Here is a 21,978-nt window from a genome sequence, read left to right as displayed (position 1 = left end):
TGCAGCAGCAGGACAGTGCAATGCATAAAAATAACTATAAATTACAGTAAGAAATGTTAAGAATACATTAAGTAAGTAGAGCTGAAAGAGCAAAACTAGTGAGGTAGGGTTCATGGGGTCATTATTTGTTCAGAAATCTGTTGGTGGAGGAGAAGAAGCTCTTAAAATATTGAGTGTGCGTCTTCAGGCTTCTGTACATTCTCTCTGTTGGTAGTAATGAAAAGAGGGCAAGTCCTGGATACAGACGCAATCTTGTTCTCCTTGCAGCAGAGGACCCTGAGGAATGACGTGATAGGTTTAAATTAAGGAGAGGGTGAATAAGATAGATGGAAAATACCTTTTTTCCCATAGTGCGGGTGGCAAAAAGAAGACTCAGGTTAAGTTGAGAAGTAGGAGGTTTAGAACAGATTGGAAAGGAGCTTGTTTCACACAGATGTTGGAATCTGGAATAGAAACAGAAAACCTACAGCACGATACAGGCCCTTCAGCCCACAATGCTGTGCCAAACATGTCCTTACCTTAGAAATTACCTAGGGTTACCCATAGCCCTCTATTTTACTGAGCTCCATGTACCTATCCAGGAGTCTCTTAAAAGGTCGTATCATATCCTCCTCCACCACCGTCACTGGCAGCCCATTCCAAGCACTCATCACTATTTGCTTAAAAAACTTTACCCCGACATCTCCTCCGTACGTACTCCCCAGCTTCTTAAAACTCTGCCCTCTCATGCTAGCCATTTCAGCCCTGGGAAAAAGCCTCTGACTACCCACACAATCAATGCCTCTCATCATCTTATACACCTCTATCAGGTCACCTCTCATCCTCCGTCGCTCTGAGGAGAAAAGGCCGAGTTCACTCAACCTATTCTCATAAGGCATGCTCCCCAACCCAGGCAACATCTTTTGTAAGACTCCTCTGCACCCTTTCTATGGTTTCCACATCCTTCCTAAAGTAAGGCGACCAGAATTGAGCACAGTACTCCAAGTGGGATCTGACCAGGGTCCTATATGGCTGCAACATTACCTCTCGGCTCCTAAACTCAATCCCACATGTGCTGCTTGAAGAGGCGCTAGAGGAGACAGATTTACTAAAACGTTTAAGAAGCACTTAGAGACGCACTGGAATTATGAAGGCACAGAGGGCTATGGACCTAACGCGGGTAACTGGTATCAGTGTTGATAGGTACAATGGGCAGTATGAGCACAAAGGGCCAAAGGAGCTTGTCTGTGCCGGATGACTCTAAGACTTTGTAACTCTCAAAAGTTAGCATAAATGAATTATTGGTTATCACATGAGGTACAAAGCATCAACATAACAGGGAAAAGAATGTTATTCATGGAAGGTGTGTTCTCTTTCTATTCATTTATTTAAAAAAGAATCCAGAAATGATGAGTGAAATTAAATAGGAGATTGTATCGCAATCAGTGGGCATTTATTAGGTACCTCTTGCTTGTATTTTCATGGTCTTCTGCTTCTGTAGCCATCCACGTCAAGATTGACATGTTGTGCTTTCAGGGAATGCTCTTCTGCTCACCACTGTTATTTGAGTTACTGTTTCCTTACTATCAACTTGAACCAGTCTGGCCATTCTCCTCTGACCTCTCTCATTGATAGGGCGTTTTTACCCGTAGAACTGATTGTTTTTTGTTTGTCACTCACCAGATTGTTTTTTGTTTGTCGCACCATTCGCTGTAAAGTGTAGAGACAGCAGTGTGTAAAAATCTCAGGGGAGCAGCAGTTTCTGAGGTACACAAACCACCCCATCTGGCATCAACAACCATTTCACCATCAGTCACTCAGATCACATTTCTTCTCCATTCTGATGTTTGTTCTGAACAACAGCTGAACCTCTTGACCATGTCTGTATGCTTTTATTCATTAAGTTGCTACCACATGACTAGCTGATTAGATATTTGCATTAACAAGCAGGTGTACTGGTATATATAATTAAGTGGCTACCAAGTGAATATATCTGACTTTGCTATTTTAATGGATATAAGCATTTAAAGAAAGGGTTGAATCCAGCTAGAAAAGTAGAGAAATTATTGTTTTTATCCGATGACGCGGCTGGTAGCAATACCAAACCTAGCATTAATGAGTGGGTTGAACATACTAGGAAGCGGAATCATTGAGTTGATACTCTGCCGCTCTCTCGAAGCAAGCCTGAATCCCGGCGTCATCCCACAGCTTCTTTATGACGTCCACCAGCTCCTTCGGCATGGTTCCCTCCTCGATGGAATCTGCAAGATTAAACAGCTGTCTTCCAGCATCCTGGAAAACACAAATGCCAATCAAATTAAGGATGTAAGCTATCCAAGCACTTCCAACATGAGGTGCATTTGGTGTGTGATGATATCGAGCAGCCTGAAATCACTGAACACAGTTGGGTGCGAATCCACACTCAGTTGCAAGCACTAGACTCGAGAAATACTGTAGCAAATGTGAATTAGCATTGGTCCCATTCAAATCAAAAAAAATAAATTTAATAAGCAACATTCAACAAGCATATGCTGCTAGATTGGCATTAATTATAAAGGCAAGCATGAATATATATGTACCCCGCTGTCTTTCATCTGTTCCAAAGTTATTCCAAGACAAACAAGGCTTATTTATAAAAGAAAATTAAAGTGAAAAGTTAGAATGCAACTAACGTTATGGCATTATCCATCAATGTTCTCTAACATTCTCTCCCTGGAAAACAAATTGAATTACCTTTATCTGCAACTGACTCGGTGTGAAATGAGAAACTGCTGTGTGCTCACTCTTATAGAAACATGGCTCCAGGTCAACTTCCCATGCACCATTAATCTTCAGGCCATGCCTCTCAGCGGGGACTTGTGCTAATACTATTTTGTGATTGTATTGTACTTCATTGTAACTCTGTGAGCTGTGTGTGACTAAACTGTGTGTACAGTGCTTTTCTCCTTGGTCCCAGAGGAACAATGTTTCATTTGGCTGTATACATGTGTATGGTTGAATGGCAATAAACTTGACTGAAACGGTTACAAGTGAAGCCCAAAATGTTGTAGATGCTGGAAATCAGAAATAAAAGCAGAAGGTACTGGAAATACCCAGTTGGTCAGGTAGCATCAGTGGGGAGAGAAACAGAGTTAGTGTTTCAGGTTGTTAACACTCTGGGAATCAGAGAAGCGTCAGCCATGGCTCATTGAAAACTGGATCAGGAGGGTAAGAATTCCAGTGACACTGCAGGCAAACGCTTATACCCAGATAAGACTAGTCCAGTAGATCAGTGTGCTGTGCCTCAGTAGATGGATTCCTCAGGTGTCATTATGCATAGGTACATGGTGAGCTAATTCAAAACTACAATCATGGGCTCTACAGGATTTCTTCTTCTTCAGTCCTTCCACCTTTCACCTCCCAGCATCTCACTTCATCCTCTTCATCCCCACACTCACATCTTCCCCTTCACTGGTATCACCTATCAGCAGCCAGCTTGTACTCCTTCCCTTCCCACCGCTTTCTTGCCAGTTTCCAGTGTGTACTCCTTCCCTTTCTTCCCACACCTTCTTACTCTGGCAACTTCCCCTTTCCTTTCTGGTCATGATGAAAGGTACCGGTCTGAAATGTTGACTGCGTATTCCCTTCCACAGATGCTGCCTGACTTGCCGAGTTCCCTCCAGCACTGAGCCCTGGCAGGGTATTAAAGAATTGCAGAGTTGCACAGCTCAAAAACAGATCCTTCAGCCCAACAAGTCTATACTGGACATCAAACACGCATTCACAGTACTGTGTGTAAAAAAAATATATTTATAGTGCCTAAGACTCTTGCATGGTACTGTAGTAATTTTATGCATTGCATTGCATTCCTATGGCAAAAAAAAGAATATGTGAGTGACATATGTGAGTGATGATAAACCTGATTCTGATATTGGTCTCTATTATTTACTGAGAGTGGGAAGAGGGCAGGGAGAGAGGAATCACGGTTGGGAAAAAGGGAAGGAAGAGGGAAGGGAGTGGGAAGCACCAGAGAGAAATTCCGTAATGATCAATAAACCAATTGTTTGGAATCAAATGACTTTGCCTGGTGTCTCAGCTCAAGGTGTGTCTGCACCAGTGCAACACCCACCCCTGGCACTCCTGCTCTGTCACCTGTTCTAAATCCCTCCTGCCCTGTTCCAAATCCCTCCCGCCCTGTTCCACATCCCTCCCGCCCTGTTCCAAATCCCTTCCGCCCTGTTCCACATCCCTCCCACCCTGTTCTACTCCCAACATCCTTTGTTCCTGCCAGGTTTACCAACTCACCCTTTGCTCCACTTTGACAAATATAGTACATTGCAAAAGTTTTAGGCCCCATAGGTACCGTATATAATATACCTCATCTTCTGCACAGTGCTGTATAATAATCCTACACCACTCACTTTTTGTTCTCCACATATTTCCATGAACCCCCCCCCAGGAACTCTTCCACTATCCTATGTACTACTCAGTTTATAGTGACAGGTTAACCTATGACCCCTCACATCTCCGGGATGTGGGAGGAAATTGGAACATCTGGGGAGCAATCTACAAGGTTCCAGGAAGAACAGAGCTTGGGTCTAAATCTGAGTCACTGGAGCTGGGGGTCAGTAGCTCTACCCGCTGTTTTATTTCCATTTTGCCCATTGAAAGTTCAGCAGGTGTCCCTCCTGTCATTGTGTGGGTGTCCTTGTGGAGAAAGCATATGAAAATAAGTTTGAGCTTCACTTTCTTCTGTCTTTTTCAATAAATCTTTCTGGGTCTGAACTGCTTTTCCAGCAAAAGGCTAGAGACTGGGTTTCATAGGATTGAGCACACACTTCATTCCATTCCCGTGGAGGAATCTGGCAAAGTCAGGAGATGCTGAAGTAGAGTAGTGGTTAGTGTAACACTTTACAGCACAATTCTTACCGCCGTCTGTACGGAATTTAAATGTGTGTTCCCCCCCCCCACCCCCCGTAACTGCACGAGTTTCCTCTGATAGCTCCAGTTTCCTCACACTTTCCAAAAAGGCGTGTGGATTGGGGTTAGTAAATTGTGGATATGCTATGCAGAGGCCAGAAGCAATGCCAACCAGCCGGCATGGCTTTGGACAATGTTCGTCTGACACAAACAACACACCTCACTGTAAGTTTCAACGTACATGTGACAAATAAAACTAATCTCCTTTATCTTTAGCTAAGCCCCCCTGGGCCTACACTGGATTACTTTGCAAATCCGGCTGTGTGATTAACTGTTGTCTCTCTTGCCTGGACAGTATCAAATGCCTGCTTGAACTTCAGCGCCTTTCAACTGACTGCACACGGCTTAGATTCCACTGTTCTACAAACCAGCAGCATCTTTCCCAAACTCCTATCATACTGGCCCTGTCCGGCAATCCATCTCGAAGTGTGACAGTGTCTGCAGTGCCTCCACCTGGTTGATACAAATGTGCCACTGAACCATGGGAGTGAGCTGGTACACTCATCGGTGCAACCAGTTAAAATTCATTAAGGCCTTTCTTCCCAGTTTTGCTTGAGACAGTATGGTTTTCAGCAGCTTGTCTGTCCCAGCAGCTACAGATGAGAACAGAGAAGATCCCTTCCTCTCTTCTGGAACGAAAAAGTGCACATTCAGTCCTAGGCTCAAGGGTAGTATTAAAGGAGGAATTTCTTAAACCAGAGGGTGGTGGGCTAGTGGTGCGACATTGAACTGAATACTACTGGACCCCTGGTTTGATGTTTCATATTCTACTTGGGCTGTTTGCTTGCTTTTTGCTGTTCGTGCAGTTGCTCTTTCTTTGCGCATTGGGTGTTTGATGTTTTCTTGAACACAGTGAGACCGCACTTAGAGTATTGTGTTCAGTTCTGGTCACCTCATTATAGGAAGGATGTGGAAGCTATGGAGAGGGTGCAGAGGAGATTTACCAGGATGTTGCCTGGATTGGAGAACAAGTCATATGAAGCAATATTAGCAGAGCTGGGACTTTTCTCTTTGGAGCGTAGAAGAATGAGAGGGGACTTGATAGAGGTCTACAAGATTATGAGAGGCATAGATAGGGTGGATAGTCAGTACCTGTTTCCCGGGGCACCAATAGCAAACACCAGAGGGCATATGTACAAAATTAAGGGAGGGAAGTTTAGGGGAGACATCAGGGGTAAGTTTTTTACACAGAGGGTTGTGAGTGCCTGGAATGACTTGCCAGGGATGGTGGTGGAGGCTAGAACATTAGGGGTATTTAAGAGCCTCTTGGACAGGCACATGGATGAAAGAAAAATGGAGGGTTTATGGGGTAGTGTGGGTTTAGTACTTTTTTGTTAAGGATTATATGGGTCAGCACAACATGGATGGCTGAAGGGCCTGTACTGTGCTGTAGTGTTCTAGTTCTATGGTTCTACGGTGTTACTTTGTTCCGTGGTTGCCAGTGGCCGGACAAACCTCAGAGACATATTCTGTATACATACTTGGATAATAAATGTACTTTGAACCTTTCTGAATCTATAAATCTGTGGAATTCATTGCCACAGGCAGCTGTGGAGTCAAGTCATTGGGTACAGTTAAAGCAGGGGTTAATAGGTTCTTGATCAGTAAGGGTGTCAAAGGGAGAAGGAATGAGAAAGGGGCTGAGAGAGAAAATAAAGCAGCAATGATCAAATGGTGGCAAAGACTTGATGGGCCGAATGGCTTAATTCCGATTCTATGTCTTACTGATCCCATGCAGTTGAAGTACAAGTTATAGTCACCTTGACATGCATTATATTAGATGCTGATTTTTTTCTGGCCATTGGGCTGTTTCAGGTTTGAAATTTACTTGTCTACTGAAAGCTAAACAAATCTTATTCCTGAAAGAAATATCCTGTTTAATCCTTATTGCCAATTTTGAAAATGATACGTTCAATGCATCCGAACACAAAGCAGCTCTGTCAGTTCCCACCCTGAGTCAGTGCACTCTCCCTGCTGCCGCATGGAATGCTTTCCTCCTGCATCCCAAAGAATTACAGCATGGCGGGTTAACTGGCCACTGGAAATTACTCAGCGCGTAAGTGATTAGTTCCAATCGGGGGGGAATTGATAAGAATGTGGGGCAAAAATTGGGATTAGTATAAATGAGTCGGTATGGACTCAGTGGGCTGAAGGCCCTGCTTCCCTAGTAGTCACTCAAGTCAAGTCAAGTCACTTTTTATCGTCATTTCAACCATAACTGCTGGTACAATACACAGTAAAAATGAGACAACGTTTTTCAGGACCATGGTGTTACATGACACAGTACAAAAACTACACTGAACTACGTAAAAACAACACAGGAAGAAAAAACTACACTAGACTACGGACCTACCCAGGACTGCATAAATTGCACAAAACAGTGCAGGCATTACAATAAATAATAAACAAGACAATAGGGCAGTAAGGTGTCAGTCCAGGCTCTGGGTATTGAGGAGTCTGATAGCTTGGGGGAAGAAAATGTTACACAGTCTGGTCGTGAGAGTCCAAATGCTTCGGTGCCTTTTCCCAGATGGCAGGAGGGAGAAAAGTTTGTATGAGGAGTGTGTGGGGTCCTTCATAATGTTGTTTGCTTTGCGGATGCAGCGTGTTAGTGTAAATATCCGTAACGGCAGGAGGAGAGACCCCGATAGAGAGACTCATAGAGTCATAGGATCATAGAGTACAGAAACAAGCCCTTCAGCCTAATCAATTCATGCCAAACAAGATGTCCATCGAAGCTGATCCCATGTGACCATGTTTGGCCAATAACCTTCTGAACCAAGTGTTCCCAACCTGGGGTCTACAGACACCTTGCTTAATAGGATTGATCCATGGCATAAAAGGAGATTGGGATCCCCTGCTCAAACCTTCTCTATCTATGTATCTGTCCAAGTGCTTTCTAAATGATGTTATTGTACCTGCATCAACCATTCCCTCTAACAGCATGCTTCATTCCCTCTAACAGCATGCACTTTCATTGGTTCTCTTATAGTTATTATTCTATTATGGATTTACTGAGCATGCCTGGAAGAAAATGACTCTCAAGGTTGTATATAGTGACATATATGCACTTTAATAATACATTCATTTGAATTTTGAACCTTGAACCCTCTGGGATACCAGAAATTCCCGAGTACAATGAAATCATAATGGTATGCCTGAATAATACTAAGATGTTGAACATATAGTAACAAGTGTGAGCTGTAATTTTACAACATCCAATGTGCCATTGAATCTAATTCACTATTCTTGTCAACACACTTAAGTTTCTGAAGGATTCCTTGTCAATATTTTTGAAGTAGGATGTTTTCTTACCGCATTTGCTGTATTTCCATAGTCAATCCCAAGGGTGGACATGGCTCGAACGATGGCCAGGATAGACTGAAGGATATTGCCATTGATGATGGATATGAAGGCTAAACATTCTTCCTTTGAATAACCATCTTGGTGGATGATTCTACAAGAATAAATTGTTTGGTGTTAATTATTCATTTCAGGATTTACAGTATGTTCTTTGGAGTATGCAGGCCTTTCCTTCACATGTTCTACCTGTCTGTTGTCACCAGTACAATCTTCCACGCAGTGGTGAGCTGGGGCAATGGCATCAGCACAGGTGATGCCAGCAGGCTCAATAAACTGATTAGAAAGGCTGGTTCTGTTACAGGAGTCAAACTGGACACACCGGAGTCTGTAGTAGGACAAAGGACCCTACGGGAAATCCTGACAATTCTGGACAATGTTTCTCACCCTCTGTGTGACACCTTGGCTGAACAGAGGAGCACTTTTAGTAATAGACTAAGACAACTGTGCTGCTCCAAAGAGCGCTATATGAGGTCATTCTTACCTTTGGCCATTAGGCTCTATAATGAATCAACTTGTAGCCAGAGTAATGATGGCGCCTTCCTGTTAGACTGTTTGAGCTAACTTATTTTTATTCCTTCGTATTTCTTTTCTAATATTTGTATACTTGTGGACTTGTAATGCTACTGTGACATTGTAATTTTCCTTGGGATCAATGAAGTATCTATCTATCTATGTAACTTTCTGTTCTCATGGTTTTAATGCACTCTCTGTACACTGAGTGTATTAGAGTTGCTTCTGGATATTCTCAGTGATGGAACTAGTGTTCCACAGTCAATGTGCAATAAAGTGTATTTACACTCTGGAGGCAATAATGTTCCCTTGGTCAGAATCATCCAAAGGAACGCACAAAGACTTGACAGAGTTTGAAACCATGTAATGTGTGTGTGTGTGTGTGTGTGTGTGTGTGTGTGTGTGTGTGTGTGTGTGTGTGTGTGTGTGTGTGTGTGTGTGTGTGTGTGTGTGTGTGTGTGTGTGTGTGTGTGTGTGTGTGTGTGTGTGTGTGTGTGTGCGTGTGTGTGACAATACCATTTGAGAAAACAGAAGAGCTTTATACTTATGAGGATGATCCATTCAATTGCTTTTATACAGATGAGGGTGGTTCTACTTTCCTGTAGTTACCAGCTAAAGGTTAGTGTTGCGCAGAACTGCCTGTGAGAATGAATTTATAAACTGAATCTTCTACAATTGGGAGGAAACGTGCACTCACAGTTTGTCTGCAGACGCTGTTACATACCAATATGACAGCTGTGTAAGTGACAAGTGATTGCAGCAGGAAGCAAGAAAAAAATGGTACACGTGTGTTGGCATTTGGAGTGCTATTTTAACACTGCAGTGCTGTTTTATAAACTGTGGGCTCATGTCAGTGAAATGAGTAAACTTTTAGATCTTTTTAAAAGGAGTAAAGCTGCACTTACTTCATCTGTTTGACAATGGTGCTTTTTCCTGATTCACCAGCTCCTGAAAGATTGAAAGGCAGTTGTTATTGTAAGGAACAGTGGCCCAAAAGAAGTAGAATGCCAAACGGCTGCTCAACCACGTTATATCATTCAATAAAATCATGGCATTTCTAACACTGGCCTCAGTTCAACTCTCCTGTCTGTTCTTTGTAATCATTGATTCCATAAGAATAAGAGATCTTTCTTGTTCTTGAACATATAAAATAACTTAGCCTCCAAACCCCTTTGAGGTAGAGAATCACCCCCCCCCCGAAAAATTAATCCTCTAATATTTCTGAGGGGGGATTGGGAGGGGTGTTTCTCCTCAACGGCACCATGGACCGTCCCAAGCCTAGCTGTGAAAGGAGAAGGGTTGGGCACGAGGCTAGCAACTCCATTCCGTAAAAACACCGAGCTACAGAAACACCAACAGAAGCTCCTAAGGCCTCTTCTCTGGGAGAGGAAGGACCTTCGCCTGGAAGACCTACTGTATGAAGTCATGTGGTGAAAGCAGAAGTCACAGGGCCAACCAACCTTTAAGGACTCAGGACAGAGGACTCTGGTGAGCAGCTGTTGGCTATGCCCCAGAAGGTGTGATGGGCTTAAGAAGATCAAGAGGAATTTCTCCTCTTGAATGGACATACTTATTCTGAAAAAATGTTCCCCTCTCCCCTCAGATCTAGGTTTCGAACCTCTCCCCCTCCCCCTCTCTCCACTGTCCCAAAGCCTTAGAATACACTCTGAAGGTTACAAGGTCCTTCATATACAATAAGAATTCCTGAGATGAGAAACTGGCCAATGTGGTGAGTTTGACATCTCTAAGAGATTGTATAAAATCCTGTCCTGAAAAAGAACGTGGTGGTAGCTTCATTCACCGACTCTTCAAAGTGCCCTATCGAAGTTGCAAAAGATCTCTGCCCTGCAACAGGAACTCGATTTCTCTTTACACGTATGCTGCCCAACCAGCTGAGGGTTTGCAGCAAGTTTTGATTTTATTTCAGATTTCCGGTACCTGCAGCATTTTAAAAAATGTTTAATGCTGTGCATATTGACTTTTCACCATGCAGTCTGAGTTGTGATCTTTTTTAAATATAGGTCTGTTTTCTAAAGTTAAGAGACCATTTACAAGGAGGGAACAGGAAGAGTTAGGGACCATTGGATCTCCAAAGTTCTGCCACCAGAGTCTGAATTAGTCAAACAATGTGGCCAACCACCTTGAAAAGGAGCAAACTTCCAATAGTTGATGAGTGGTACCACCAATCTAACCAATCTTTTGGCTGAAAAATAATCATCGTGGGTGCTCACTTCTGCCAAAGGGCTGGCCATCTCTGAATGATCCTGAATGTTTGCAGATGATACAAAAATAGGCGGAGGGGCAGGTAGTGTCGAGGAATAGGGAGGCCACAGAAGAAACTAGACAGATTAGGAGAATGTGCAAAGAAGTGGCAGATGGAATACAGTGTTGGGAAATGTATGATCATGCACTTTGGTAGAAGAAATAAAAGGGTTGACTGTTCTCTAAGTGGAGAGAAAATACAAAAAACTGAGGCCCAAAGGGTTTGGGAGTCCTTGTGTAGGATTCTTTAAAGGTTAACTTGCAGGTTGAGTTTGTGGTGAGGAAGGCAAATGCAATGTGAGCACTCATTTCAAGACAATTAGAATATAAAAGCAAGGATGCAATGTTGGGACTTTATAAAGCACTGGTGAGGCCCCACTTGGAGTATTGTTTGGGCCCCTTATCTTGGAAAGGATGTACTGACACTGAAGAGGGTTCAAAGGAGGGTCACGATAAAGATTCCAGGATTGAATGGCTTGTCATATGAAGAGCGTCTGATGGCTCTGGGCCTCTATTCACTGGAATTCAGAAGAATGAGGGGTGACCTCATTAAAACCTAACTAATGGTGAAAGGCCTTGATGAATGAAAGTGGTGAGGATGTTTCCAAAGGTGTGAGAGTCCAGGACCAGAGGAAACAGCCGCAGAATAGAGGGGCATCCTTTTAGAATGGAGACGAGGAGGAATTTCTTTAGCCAGAGAGTGGTGAATCTGTGGAATTAGTTGCCACAGGTAGATGTGGAGGTCAAGTCTTTAAGTATATTTAAGGCAAATGTTGATAGATTCTTGATTGGTCAGGGCATGATAGGATACAGAGAGAAGGCAGGAGATTGGGGCCGAGAGGAAAATTGCATCAGACATAAAGAAATGGTGGAGTGGACTCGATGGGCCAAATGGCCTAATTCTGCTCCTATATCTTATGGTCTGATGAAACCAGAGGATAGACAAGCAAACCTTCAATGGGTTTTGAATATATTTGCCTAATGATACGAATTGCTCCATATAACAGCTTCAGAAGTTGACAACATTATGTCAAGTCTGAAGAATCGCTGTTGTGTGGGCATTGGGTATCAACAATCTTGCAGTACATTCAGGGATAGTCCAGTAGATATTGGAAAATGTTAGAATTATTGCAAAACTATTGTAAACATCAGAACTGGCTCCTCACACGAGTACTAAAAAAAACTAGTGGACATCCGGAAATAGAAAGAATGAATTTTACAAAACCCTGGCAATAAACAGTGCAGTAGAGAGAACTTCCTTTTATTCAGTTTCCCATGCCAAAGATGGGAAGCAGGATGTCTAGACATTTGGATTTAGTTTTCCTTCTTAGGATTCTCTTCCAAAATTATTTTCCCTACCCCACTCTCTGTCCACGATGATCATTGAAGATTGAATAACCTGTGTGTTCAAGAGCACCTCTCTCCTGTTTCAAACCAACCCATCTGAGGAACAATATTACAGGGGAAGTGTGTATATAATCATCAGAAGCTAATGACCAGTGTAGAGTACAATTACTTTGAATTAAAGAAAATATTTTAGAGAGCAGAAGTATAGAGCTTTGTACTCTGTCTTTATTAGGTGATTGTTGCTTTAAAGCTCCAACCTTGCTTAACCATAGTGTCATGTGATTAGACCAAATGTTTGCTAAAGTTTCATGAGCCAATTTGGACTAGGTCTTGGAAAATAATCTAACGCTAAGTTGAGCTCCTGTGCTGTGATGGTCTGGTTCTCACGCAATATATGAATCTGATGCCCGTGAACTAAGCTTCAGTAAGATTCTTTAACTGTAAGTTAAGTAAATGACCCCTAATGTTTGACAGTTAAATGTTAGAACCCCAAAGCCCCCCATCTTTCCCCTCCCATCTTTTCCATATTCTACGATCTTATTATCTATGATCTCCGTCAGCACTACAAGCATTTAAGGTATCTATGTTCCTCCAAATATCTCCTCCTTTGCAACCGTGATTATAGTTGTCCCTACATGTTTTTTTTGCACTATGTTCTATTAGACAGCACAGTATAGGTGTTCCAGTCCAGAATGTTGTGATGATCATTTAAGATCAATCTAACCCTTCCCTCCAATATAGCCTTCCATTTTTCTATCATCCATCTGCCTGTCTAGAACCATAGAACACTACAACACAGAAAACAGGCCATTACCCCTCATAATTTTGTAAATCTTTATCAAATCCCCCCTCATTCTTCTAGCTCCAAGGAATAAAGTCCTAACCTGTTCAATTTTTCCCTGTAACTCAACTCCTGAAGACCTGGCAACATCCTAGTAAATCTTCTCTGCACTCTTTCAATCTTACTGATATCCTTCCTATAGTTAAGTGACCAGAACTGCACACAATACTCCAAATTTGGCCTCACCAATGTCTTATACAACCTCACCATAACATCCCAACTCCTATACTCAATACTTTGATTTATGAATGCCAGGATGCCAAAAGCCTTTTTTACAACCCTGTCTACCTGTGACGCCACTTTCAGGGAATTATGTATCTGAACTCCCAAATCCCTTTGTTCCTCCACACTCCTCAGTGCCCTACCATTTACTGTGTATGTCCTACTTTGATTTGTCCTTCCAAAAGAATTTCTTAAATGCCCCTAATGTATCTGCCTTTACCATCACCCATGCCAGGCGTTCCATGCATCCAGCACTCTCCGTGTTCTCTCTCTGTCTCTTCCTCCTCCTTTAGAGATATATGAGAAATCTGCTCCTTTCCCTGTATTACAATCTTCTTCTGTGACCTGGTGCCAAGTTCTGTCTGTAAACATTTCTGCAAAGTTCCTGCAACAGGTTTTATTACGTAATAAGGGGCTCTATATAATACAAATCCTACTTGCTAAGGTGTACATTAGCTAAGGCTACATTAAATTATATCAGAACATGAGGAATAAATTTATTTCTCCTTCTCTGCACGCTGGATTGCTTTCCAACCAATGAGATTTTCTTTAATGCATGTGGAACCGAGATAGCAGATCTGTACTTAGCAAGCTCCCACAAACATCTTTGAAGCAATTAACCAGGAAACTTCCAATGCTCAGACAGGCATAATGCATAATCAAAATACGCATAAGAAACCACCGGTGAAGGTTCTTGGTGTGAAATGTTGACTGTTTATTCCTCTGCTGCCTGACCTGCAGAGCTCCTCCAGCATTTTGTGTTTGTTGCTTTGGATTTCTAGAAACTGCAGAATCTCTTGTCTATACTATACAAACATGTCTCTCCCCCCCCACCCCAATACACTTCTGCTCCCCTAACTCCCTCCTGAACTCCTGTCCTCCCCTCAGCCCTCATACTCCTCTGCTCTGCTCAAACTCCAGGCTTTGCCTTGTGGAGTCATCCTAAATACTCCTTCTCCACTTTGAACGATCATGTAGCAGATATTGGTGGGCATGTTGCATTTCTTCAAGGAAGCTTTGAAAATCACTGCTACCAATGGAAGAATATTTTCTTTCCCACAATCATTAACATCTCTTGTTGTGAATAGTACAACACCAAGCTGTTGTAAAACTGTTATCCTGCTGTGTATTTTGCAGAAATAGCTGATAAAAAATGGTCCTATTATTTTCCTCTCTTTCGGTTCCAGAAGTATCTTCCTAGTACTGGCACAGGTAGAGTTAAGTATCCTTGCTTATAAAAGGCTAGTATCCGAAGTGTTACATCTGTGTCCTGGCAAACCACAAAGCCAAATTTCCACTCTTGTTTGGAGATTGGCCGATTTATCACTCAACAAGGGAATACTGAATTGAAGGAAGCATATCCAATAAAAATATCAGGCTCTCCACTCTAAAATTAAATATGTAATTTGTATTGCCTGTACAACATCAAATGTCATTTGATGGACAGCTACCAGCGTGTCCATCATGAAGCTGTGGAAGAGAGGAGAATTTCCCGTAAACCCAACCCCTGCCCCTTTCCTGTGGTGAAATCAGAATGAGTCATGTTTTGCAGTCAGTTGTGAAACCAAGGCAATCATTAAAGACCACGAAGAGAGAGAAGCATGAAGATCTAGTGATCCCTTTGCTATGGTTTCCATTTCCGTGACCACAGTTAATATTCTGGTGGCTCCGCAGAGTCTTGCAACGTAAGCAGCCAATCACGTTGAAGAATTGTCACAAAATGTAGGGTAGAAAGAGCTCATCCTTTTTTAGCAAATGTATTTTTAAGCATGAAAATTAAGATTAGAACATGAGCAGAGCAGAGGAGTATGAGGGCTGAGGGGAGCACAGGAGTTCAGGAGGGAGTTAGGGGAGCCAAAGTGTATTGGGGGGGTGGGGAAGACATGTGCATATAAACAAGAGATGCTGCAGTTTCTAGAAATCCAAGATTAGAAGCAGATGCAAAATCAAATGATCATCTAAAATGTAAATACATTGGTTTAATATTTCATAGAAATTCATAGATTTATACAGCCCATTTGTCCACTGAGCCATTGTCAATCATCCTGGACTCACTTACATGAATCCTACACTGACCTATTTTTTATTCTCCCTAGACTCCCCCGCCCCCAATTCCCCTCAGTATCTACCACTAGGGACATTGTACAGTGGGCAATTAAACCACTAGCCCACACGTCTTCAGGATGTGGAGGAAATTGGAACATAGTCAACTATGGTGTTTTGAAATACTTATCTGAGGGAATTACACTCCAACTACTGCATAAAATATATATTTTAATAGATTTGTTAACAGAAATTATCACTTGCGAGAGCATTAAAAACCCAATTACACTCTGAAATCAAGTAGCTGCAATTCAATGGATAAAAGCACGCAGATGTGGTCAAAAGGTTCAGTTGCTGCTCAGGCCAAACATCAAAGTGGGAAAGTAATGTGTTCTACAGTAAGTGACTTAATGCCAGATGGAGCAGTTTGAGTATCTCAGAAATTGCTGATCTCCTGGGATTTTCATGCACAGCAGTCTCTAGGGAGTTGTGCAAGCAACAAGCGAGCAAAAATGCCTTACAAATGAGAGAGGTCAGAGGAGAGTGGCCAGACTAGTTCAAGCTGACAGGAAGACAGCAGGAACTCAAATAACCACACATTGCAATAGTGATGTGCGTAAGAGCACATCTGAACGCTAAACATATTGAACCTTGAAGTAGATATGCTACAACGTACACAGAACGCCCACTTTGTTAGGTACAGGTGACGACTAATAAACTGGTCACGGTGTGTTGTTTCTATCTTGTCTCTTGTACCTGAGGATTTTTGCTTTGCAGCCTTCCACCCTTACCCCGCTCTGTTCTGACAGTAAACCCTCCAATGTGATTACCTCATAACTACCACCTCAACGCAGAGGCAGTAGTTAGGAGTGGACAATAAATGCTGGTATGGTCAATAATGTCTGCATCTAATAAATTAATGACTTCAGTATCAGAAGCAGAATCAGGTTTAATATCACCAGCACATGTCATGAAATTTATTAACTTTACAGCAGCAGTTCAATGCAATACATGATAATATAGAAATAAGCTGTGAATTACAGTATGTAAGTACAATTATATATATAAATAAAATAGTTAAATTAAAATAAGTAGTGCAAAAATAGAAATTAAAAAAAAGTAGTGAGGTAGAGTTCATGGTTTCAATATCCATTTAGAAACTGGATGGCAAAGAGAAAGAATATGTACCTTCAGGCTTCTGTACCTCCTTTCTGATGGTAACAGTGAGAAGGGGGCATGTCCTGGGTGGTGGGGGTCCTTAATGAGGCACACTGCCTTTCAGAGGCATTGCTCCTTGATACTAAGGTGGCTAGTGCCTATGATGGAGCTGACTAATTTTACTATTCTCTGCAACTTACTTCGATCCTGTGCAGTAGTCCCATGCTCCCCCCATACCAGATGATGATGCAGCCAGTCAGAATGCTCTTTACATTACATCTGTAGAAATTTTTGAGTGTTTTAGGTGACATTCCAAACATCCCCAAATTCTTAATGAAATATAGTCACTGTCTTGCCTTAAATAATGCAGCAAGACTGGAATGAATCATTCACCGGGGATGATCAGTAATACGGTCTAATATAAAAACATTTGGAATGCCTCATTTTTTTCCACCATCTGTTTTTTTGATGTAAAGTGCGTGCCTTTCAAATTAATTTAATTTTAATAGGAATTTTCCAGCAGTATAAAGCAAGCCAGACATTCCTGAAATTCAATGTCATTCACAACTTAACCTAATGTACAAAATACTGATTTGCTCAGATTGCATTGGATTCAGTTGGCAACCAATCTCATTGATAGCTTGAAAGCCTAGTGGGCTAGAAGAGGATAGATGAGTTATATGGCTTGCTGAAGTTTCCTACACCTTTTGACGATGTCCTCGATAGTGAGAGGCTGGTATGAGGAATGCATTGTTCTCAACCCCGATTTCTCAATTATGGTTGTCTGTTGCTCCCAGGCCGGCCCTAGCATCTTGGCCGAGATGTGAGCTTTCAACATCAAATGTTGAAAGACTTCAACAGAGTGGATGGGGAGAAGATGCTCCCAATGGTGGGTGAGTGGGCATAGCCTCAGGATAGAGGGACGTCCATTTAGAATGGAGATGAGGAGGAAGTTATTTGCCAGTGAGTGGTGAATCTGTGGAACTTTTTTCCACGGGCGACTGTGGAGGCCAGGTCATTGGGTATATTTAAGGCACAGATTGATAGATTCTTGATTAGTCGGGGCACGAAGGCAGGAGATTGGGGCGGAGAGGGAAATGGATCAGCCATGATGAAATGGCAGAGCAGACTCGATGAGCCAAATAGCCTAATTCTGCCTCTGTATCTTATGGTTTTATGGTCTTTGTAGTGGCAATATGCAGAAACTTCCAATGGGAGATGGACTGGACTGATAAAGATTGAGCCAATGAGGGAGGGGTCAGTGCAGTCTCCGGTGGTCTGGCTACAGGTCATCTTTCAGAGACATGAGGAGAAGTTCTTTGGGTAGTCTCTGTCAGGAAGCATCTGCCTCCTTCAACATTTTGCTTACGATAGAAGTGGATTTGAAGGAAAACTGAATGACAAACAGGCTTTCCAAAGCTCTCCTGTTTGGCTTATCAGTGGTATTTACTGATTAAATATTTTACTCTTTATTCTGAGCTGGCAGGTTAAGCTCCTCGTTCCCAGCAGAAATCCCTTTAGCGGATAAGGAGCTGATCTGACAGAGACAATATGCTGCCACGGTCTCCCCTAAAGCACCTCTCACGACAAATCCCCCAGTTCCCTCAGATAAGTCTTACTGCACAATCTGCTTCAGCTGAGATCAGTGTAATATAGTGCAACAGTGGTACATCGCAGTCTTCAGAGGCCACACCATCTTAAATACACACATCAATGGTGGAATGACCTTGCTGCCTTCCAAAGTTAGACAGTAAGGAGGTTTGCTCCTGGCTGCATACAAAGTAAATGACCTCTGAAAATGTGCACGGCCTTCTGGTTGGTACAATCGGTTCTTTTTTCTACTTTAGTGAGCTGCTGAGACAGGAACCTTGCGTTCACTGTACAAATTATTTATTCTTAAGAAGAATCTGATCCTGGACTTTATAAATAAATTCACAGAGCAGAAAGACAAGGAAGTCATAAGACCATAAGACATACAAACCGATTGAGGCCATTCAACCCATCGAATCTGCTCTGCCATTCCGTCCTGGTTAATTTATTTTCACTCTCAACCCCATTCCTTTTCCCAGTAACCTTTGTCAGCTTTACTAATCAAGAACCCATTAGCTTCCAGTTTAAATATACCCAATGATGGCCTTCACAGCCGTTGCTGGCAATGAATTTCACAGATTCGCCATCCTGTATCTAAGAAGTTCCTCCTCATCTCTGTTCTCAAGGGACATCCTTCTATTCTGAGGCTGTGCCCTCTGGTCCTAGACACCCCCACTGATGAGTGTTTATTGGTCTGAAAAAGTCAATAGTTTATTGTCATACACAGAAGTACATATATGTACTGGTGTAATGACTGCTGAAATAATGCCATGAATTCTGCATCCCAAAACTCAGGAAAGGTGTAAAGGCTTAAGAGGGGGTGCAGGAAATATATATTAAGGTGAGTGGGTGGGGGGGGGAGTCAGAGGATGAAGATTAGATCCCAATAAATGATCTATGTGCAGAATTAGATTCCTTCTTCTTCAGCCTCTTCCACCTATCACCTCCCAGCTTCTTACTCCATCAAAGTTCAAAAAGTTCAAAGTAAAGTTATTATCAAAATACATACATGTCACCATATAGTACCTTGAGATTCATTTCCTTATAGACATTTTCAGGAAGATAAAGAAATATAATAGAATATATGAAATATTATACTAAACAAAGACTGATAAATATCCAAAGTGCAAAGGAGGAGAAATAGTCCAAATAATACATTTTAAAAATTATTCATCCCTCTTCCCAGTGCACCCACTTTCAGCCTCACCTATCACCTGCCAGCTTGTACGCTTTCCCCTCCTACCACTACCTTATTCTGCCTTCTGCGCCCTTCCTTTTAGCTCCTGATGAAGGTCTCGGCTCAAAACATGCTCCCCTCCATAGAAGCTGCCTGACTCGCTGAGCTCCTGCAGCATTTTGTGTGTGTTGCTCTGGATTTCCAGCAACCGCAGAATCTCCTGTGCTTATTATTGTTACATGTGCTGACGCACAGTGAAATTCTTGCTCGTACAGACCGATTCATTGCAACAAGAGGTGGTACAGAGTAACACAAAGCAGAATGCAGGATGAAGTGTTGAGAAAGTGCAGTGCAGGTGAAGAGTAAGGTGCAAGGTCACGATGAGGTAGATAGTATGTCAAAAGTCTATCTAATGGTACTAGGGAATCATTCAATAGTCTTATAACAGTGGGATAGAAGCTGCCTTTCATGCTTTTGTATGATTTGGATTATGCCGGCTGCTTTACTGAGGCAGTGAGAATTGTCGATAGTGTCCGTAGAGAGGAGGATGGTTTCTGTGATGTGTTGAGCTGTGTCTACAGTTTCATGTGGTCATATGCAGAGCAGTTGCTATACCAACCGGTGATAAATCTGGATAGGATGCATTGATTAAAAACTGGTGATAGTCAAAGAGTATGTGCCAAATTTCTTTAACCTCCCGAGGCTGGTAAGATTTCTTGGTTGTGATGTCAATGTGGTTGGATCAGAACAAGCTGTAAATTGCTTGAAGCAGATTTATAAATCAAATTGAGTATGTATCATTACTACAGTAATACATCACTAAACATTTCCTAGGGCAATTGCCAAACAAAAGCATCGAGCCATGAACTGATATATTCGGATTGATGATCTACAGAGAGAGCTGCTAAGAGAAGTTAAACGAAGAGATGTCATTCTGGCAACAGGTATGTGTCTTGATTGTTTCTGATGATAGACTAGGTTTGTAGCCAGTGCATTTTAAACAGCAAGTTTCTTCAAATTCGCAACTATAATATTTATCGCACATTGAACGCAACAGAAGTCAATCTCCTGGTTATTATCACTTCTTTTTGCAAGATCACCTCCTGCAAATTAGCTTCTGCTTTTTTCATGCTGCGACGGTAACAACTCCTCAAAAGCACATCATCACCATTTCGCAGAATGAAACAGCTTTAAAGTGACGGGAAGTAAACTCAGAGAAACGCTCTTTAGCTGTGGGTGCAGTGAAAGTGCAAGAAGAAAATGGGGGACCCAGCAGACCCTTTGGTCTGCCTGAAACTTGTTGGTCATCCAGCTCAGGGAGATATCCACAAGACTGGCTCAGTCCAGGCCGCAGGAGGACATGCTGAGGGACACACTGAAGCTCGATTCGGCCAACACTAAGCATCTGTGCAAAAGACAGCAGTCTTGCTCCTTGTGCTACACAATATGGTGGGTTGAGTTGGGTGGGAGAAGCCCCTCGAACAATCAAAAGGTGTATCACCTACCTCAGGGAGCTAATGAAAATATGATTAGGAATAGTCAGCATGGCTTTGTCAAAGGCAGGTCATGCCTTACTAGCCTGATTGAATTTTCTGAGGATGTGACTAAGCACATTGATGAAGGTAGAGCAGTAGATGTAATGTAAATGGATTTCAGCAAGGCATGTGATAAGGTACCCCATGCAAGGCTTATTGAGAAAGTAAGGAGGCATGGGATCCAAGGTGACCTTGCTTTGTGGATCCAGAACTGGCTTGCGCACAGAAGGTAAAGAGTAGTTGTAGACGGGTCATATTCTGCATGGAGGTCGGTGACCAGTGGAGTGCCTCAGGGATCTGTTCTGGGACCCCTTCTTTTCATGATTTTTATAAATGACCTGGATGAGGAGGTGGAGGGATGGGTAGGTAATTTTGCTGATGATACAAAGGTTGGGGGTCGGGACATCGATAGGATGCAAAACTGGGCTGAGAAGTGGCAGGTGGAGTTCAACCCAGAAAAGTATGGGGTGGTTCATTTTGGTAGGTCAAATATAATGGCAGAATATAGTATTAATGGTAAGACTCCTGGTAGTGTGGAGGATCAGAGGGATCTTGGGGTCTGAGTCCATAAGACACTCAAAGAAGCTGCACAGGTTGACTCTGTGGTTAAGAAGGCGTACAGTGCATTGGCCTTCATCAATCGTGGAATTGAATTTAGGAGCTGAGAGCTAATGTTGCAGCTATATAGGACCCCAGGTCAGACCCCCTTGGAGTACTGTGCTCAGTTCTGTTCGCCTCACCACAGAAAGGATGTGGAGGCCATAGAAAGGGTGCAGAGGAGATTTACAAGGATGTTGCCTGGACTGGGGAGCATGCCTTATGAGAATAGGTTGAGTGAACTCAGCCTTTTCTCCTTGGAGTGATGGAGGATAAGAGGTGACCTGACAGAGGTGTATAAGATGATGAGAGGCATTGATCATGTGGATAGTTAGAGGTTTTTTCCCAGGGCTGAAATGGCTAACATGAGAGGGCACAGTTTTAAGGTGTTGGGG

At 42.5% G+C, this 21,978-nt stretch overlaps 1 protein-coding gene across 1 annotated transcript in view; it reads right to left on the bottom strand.

Moving 5' to 3' along the window:
* The window catches only part of LOC140717276 (guanine nucleotide-binding protein G(t) subunit alpha-2), a 58,199-nt gene that overhangs the window by 20,982 nt on the left and 15,239 nt on the right, over positions 1-21,978 (bottom strand). The window contains exons 2-4 of the mRNA XM_073030701.1: positions 9,717-9,759; positions 8,254-8,395; positions 2,114-2,271 (exon numbers count right to left, since the gene is read on the bottom strand). Of these exons, the coding sequence (XP_072886802.1) occupies positions 2,114-2,271; positions 8,254-8,395; positions 9,717-9,759 (343 nt within the window). The remainder of the gene's footprint in view (positions 1-2,113; positions 2,272-8,253; positions 8,396-9,716; positions 9,760-21,978) is intronic.

Source organism: Hemitrygon akajei, chromosome 27 (assembly GCF_048418815.1).
Source record: "Hemitrygon akajei chromosome 27, sHemAka1.3, whole genome shotgun sequence".
Classification (NCBI taxonomy): domain Eukaryota; kingdom Metazoa; phylum Chordata; class Chondrichthyes; order Myliobatiformes; family Dasyatidae; genus Hemitrygon; species Hemitrygon akajei.
Note: the sequence above shows the minus strand (reverse complement) of the source record. Positions and strands in the feature narration are given on the sequence as shown.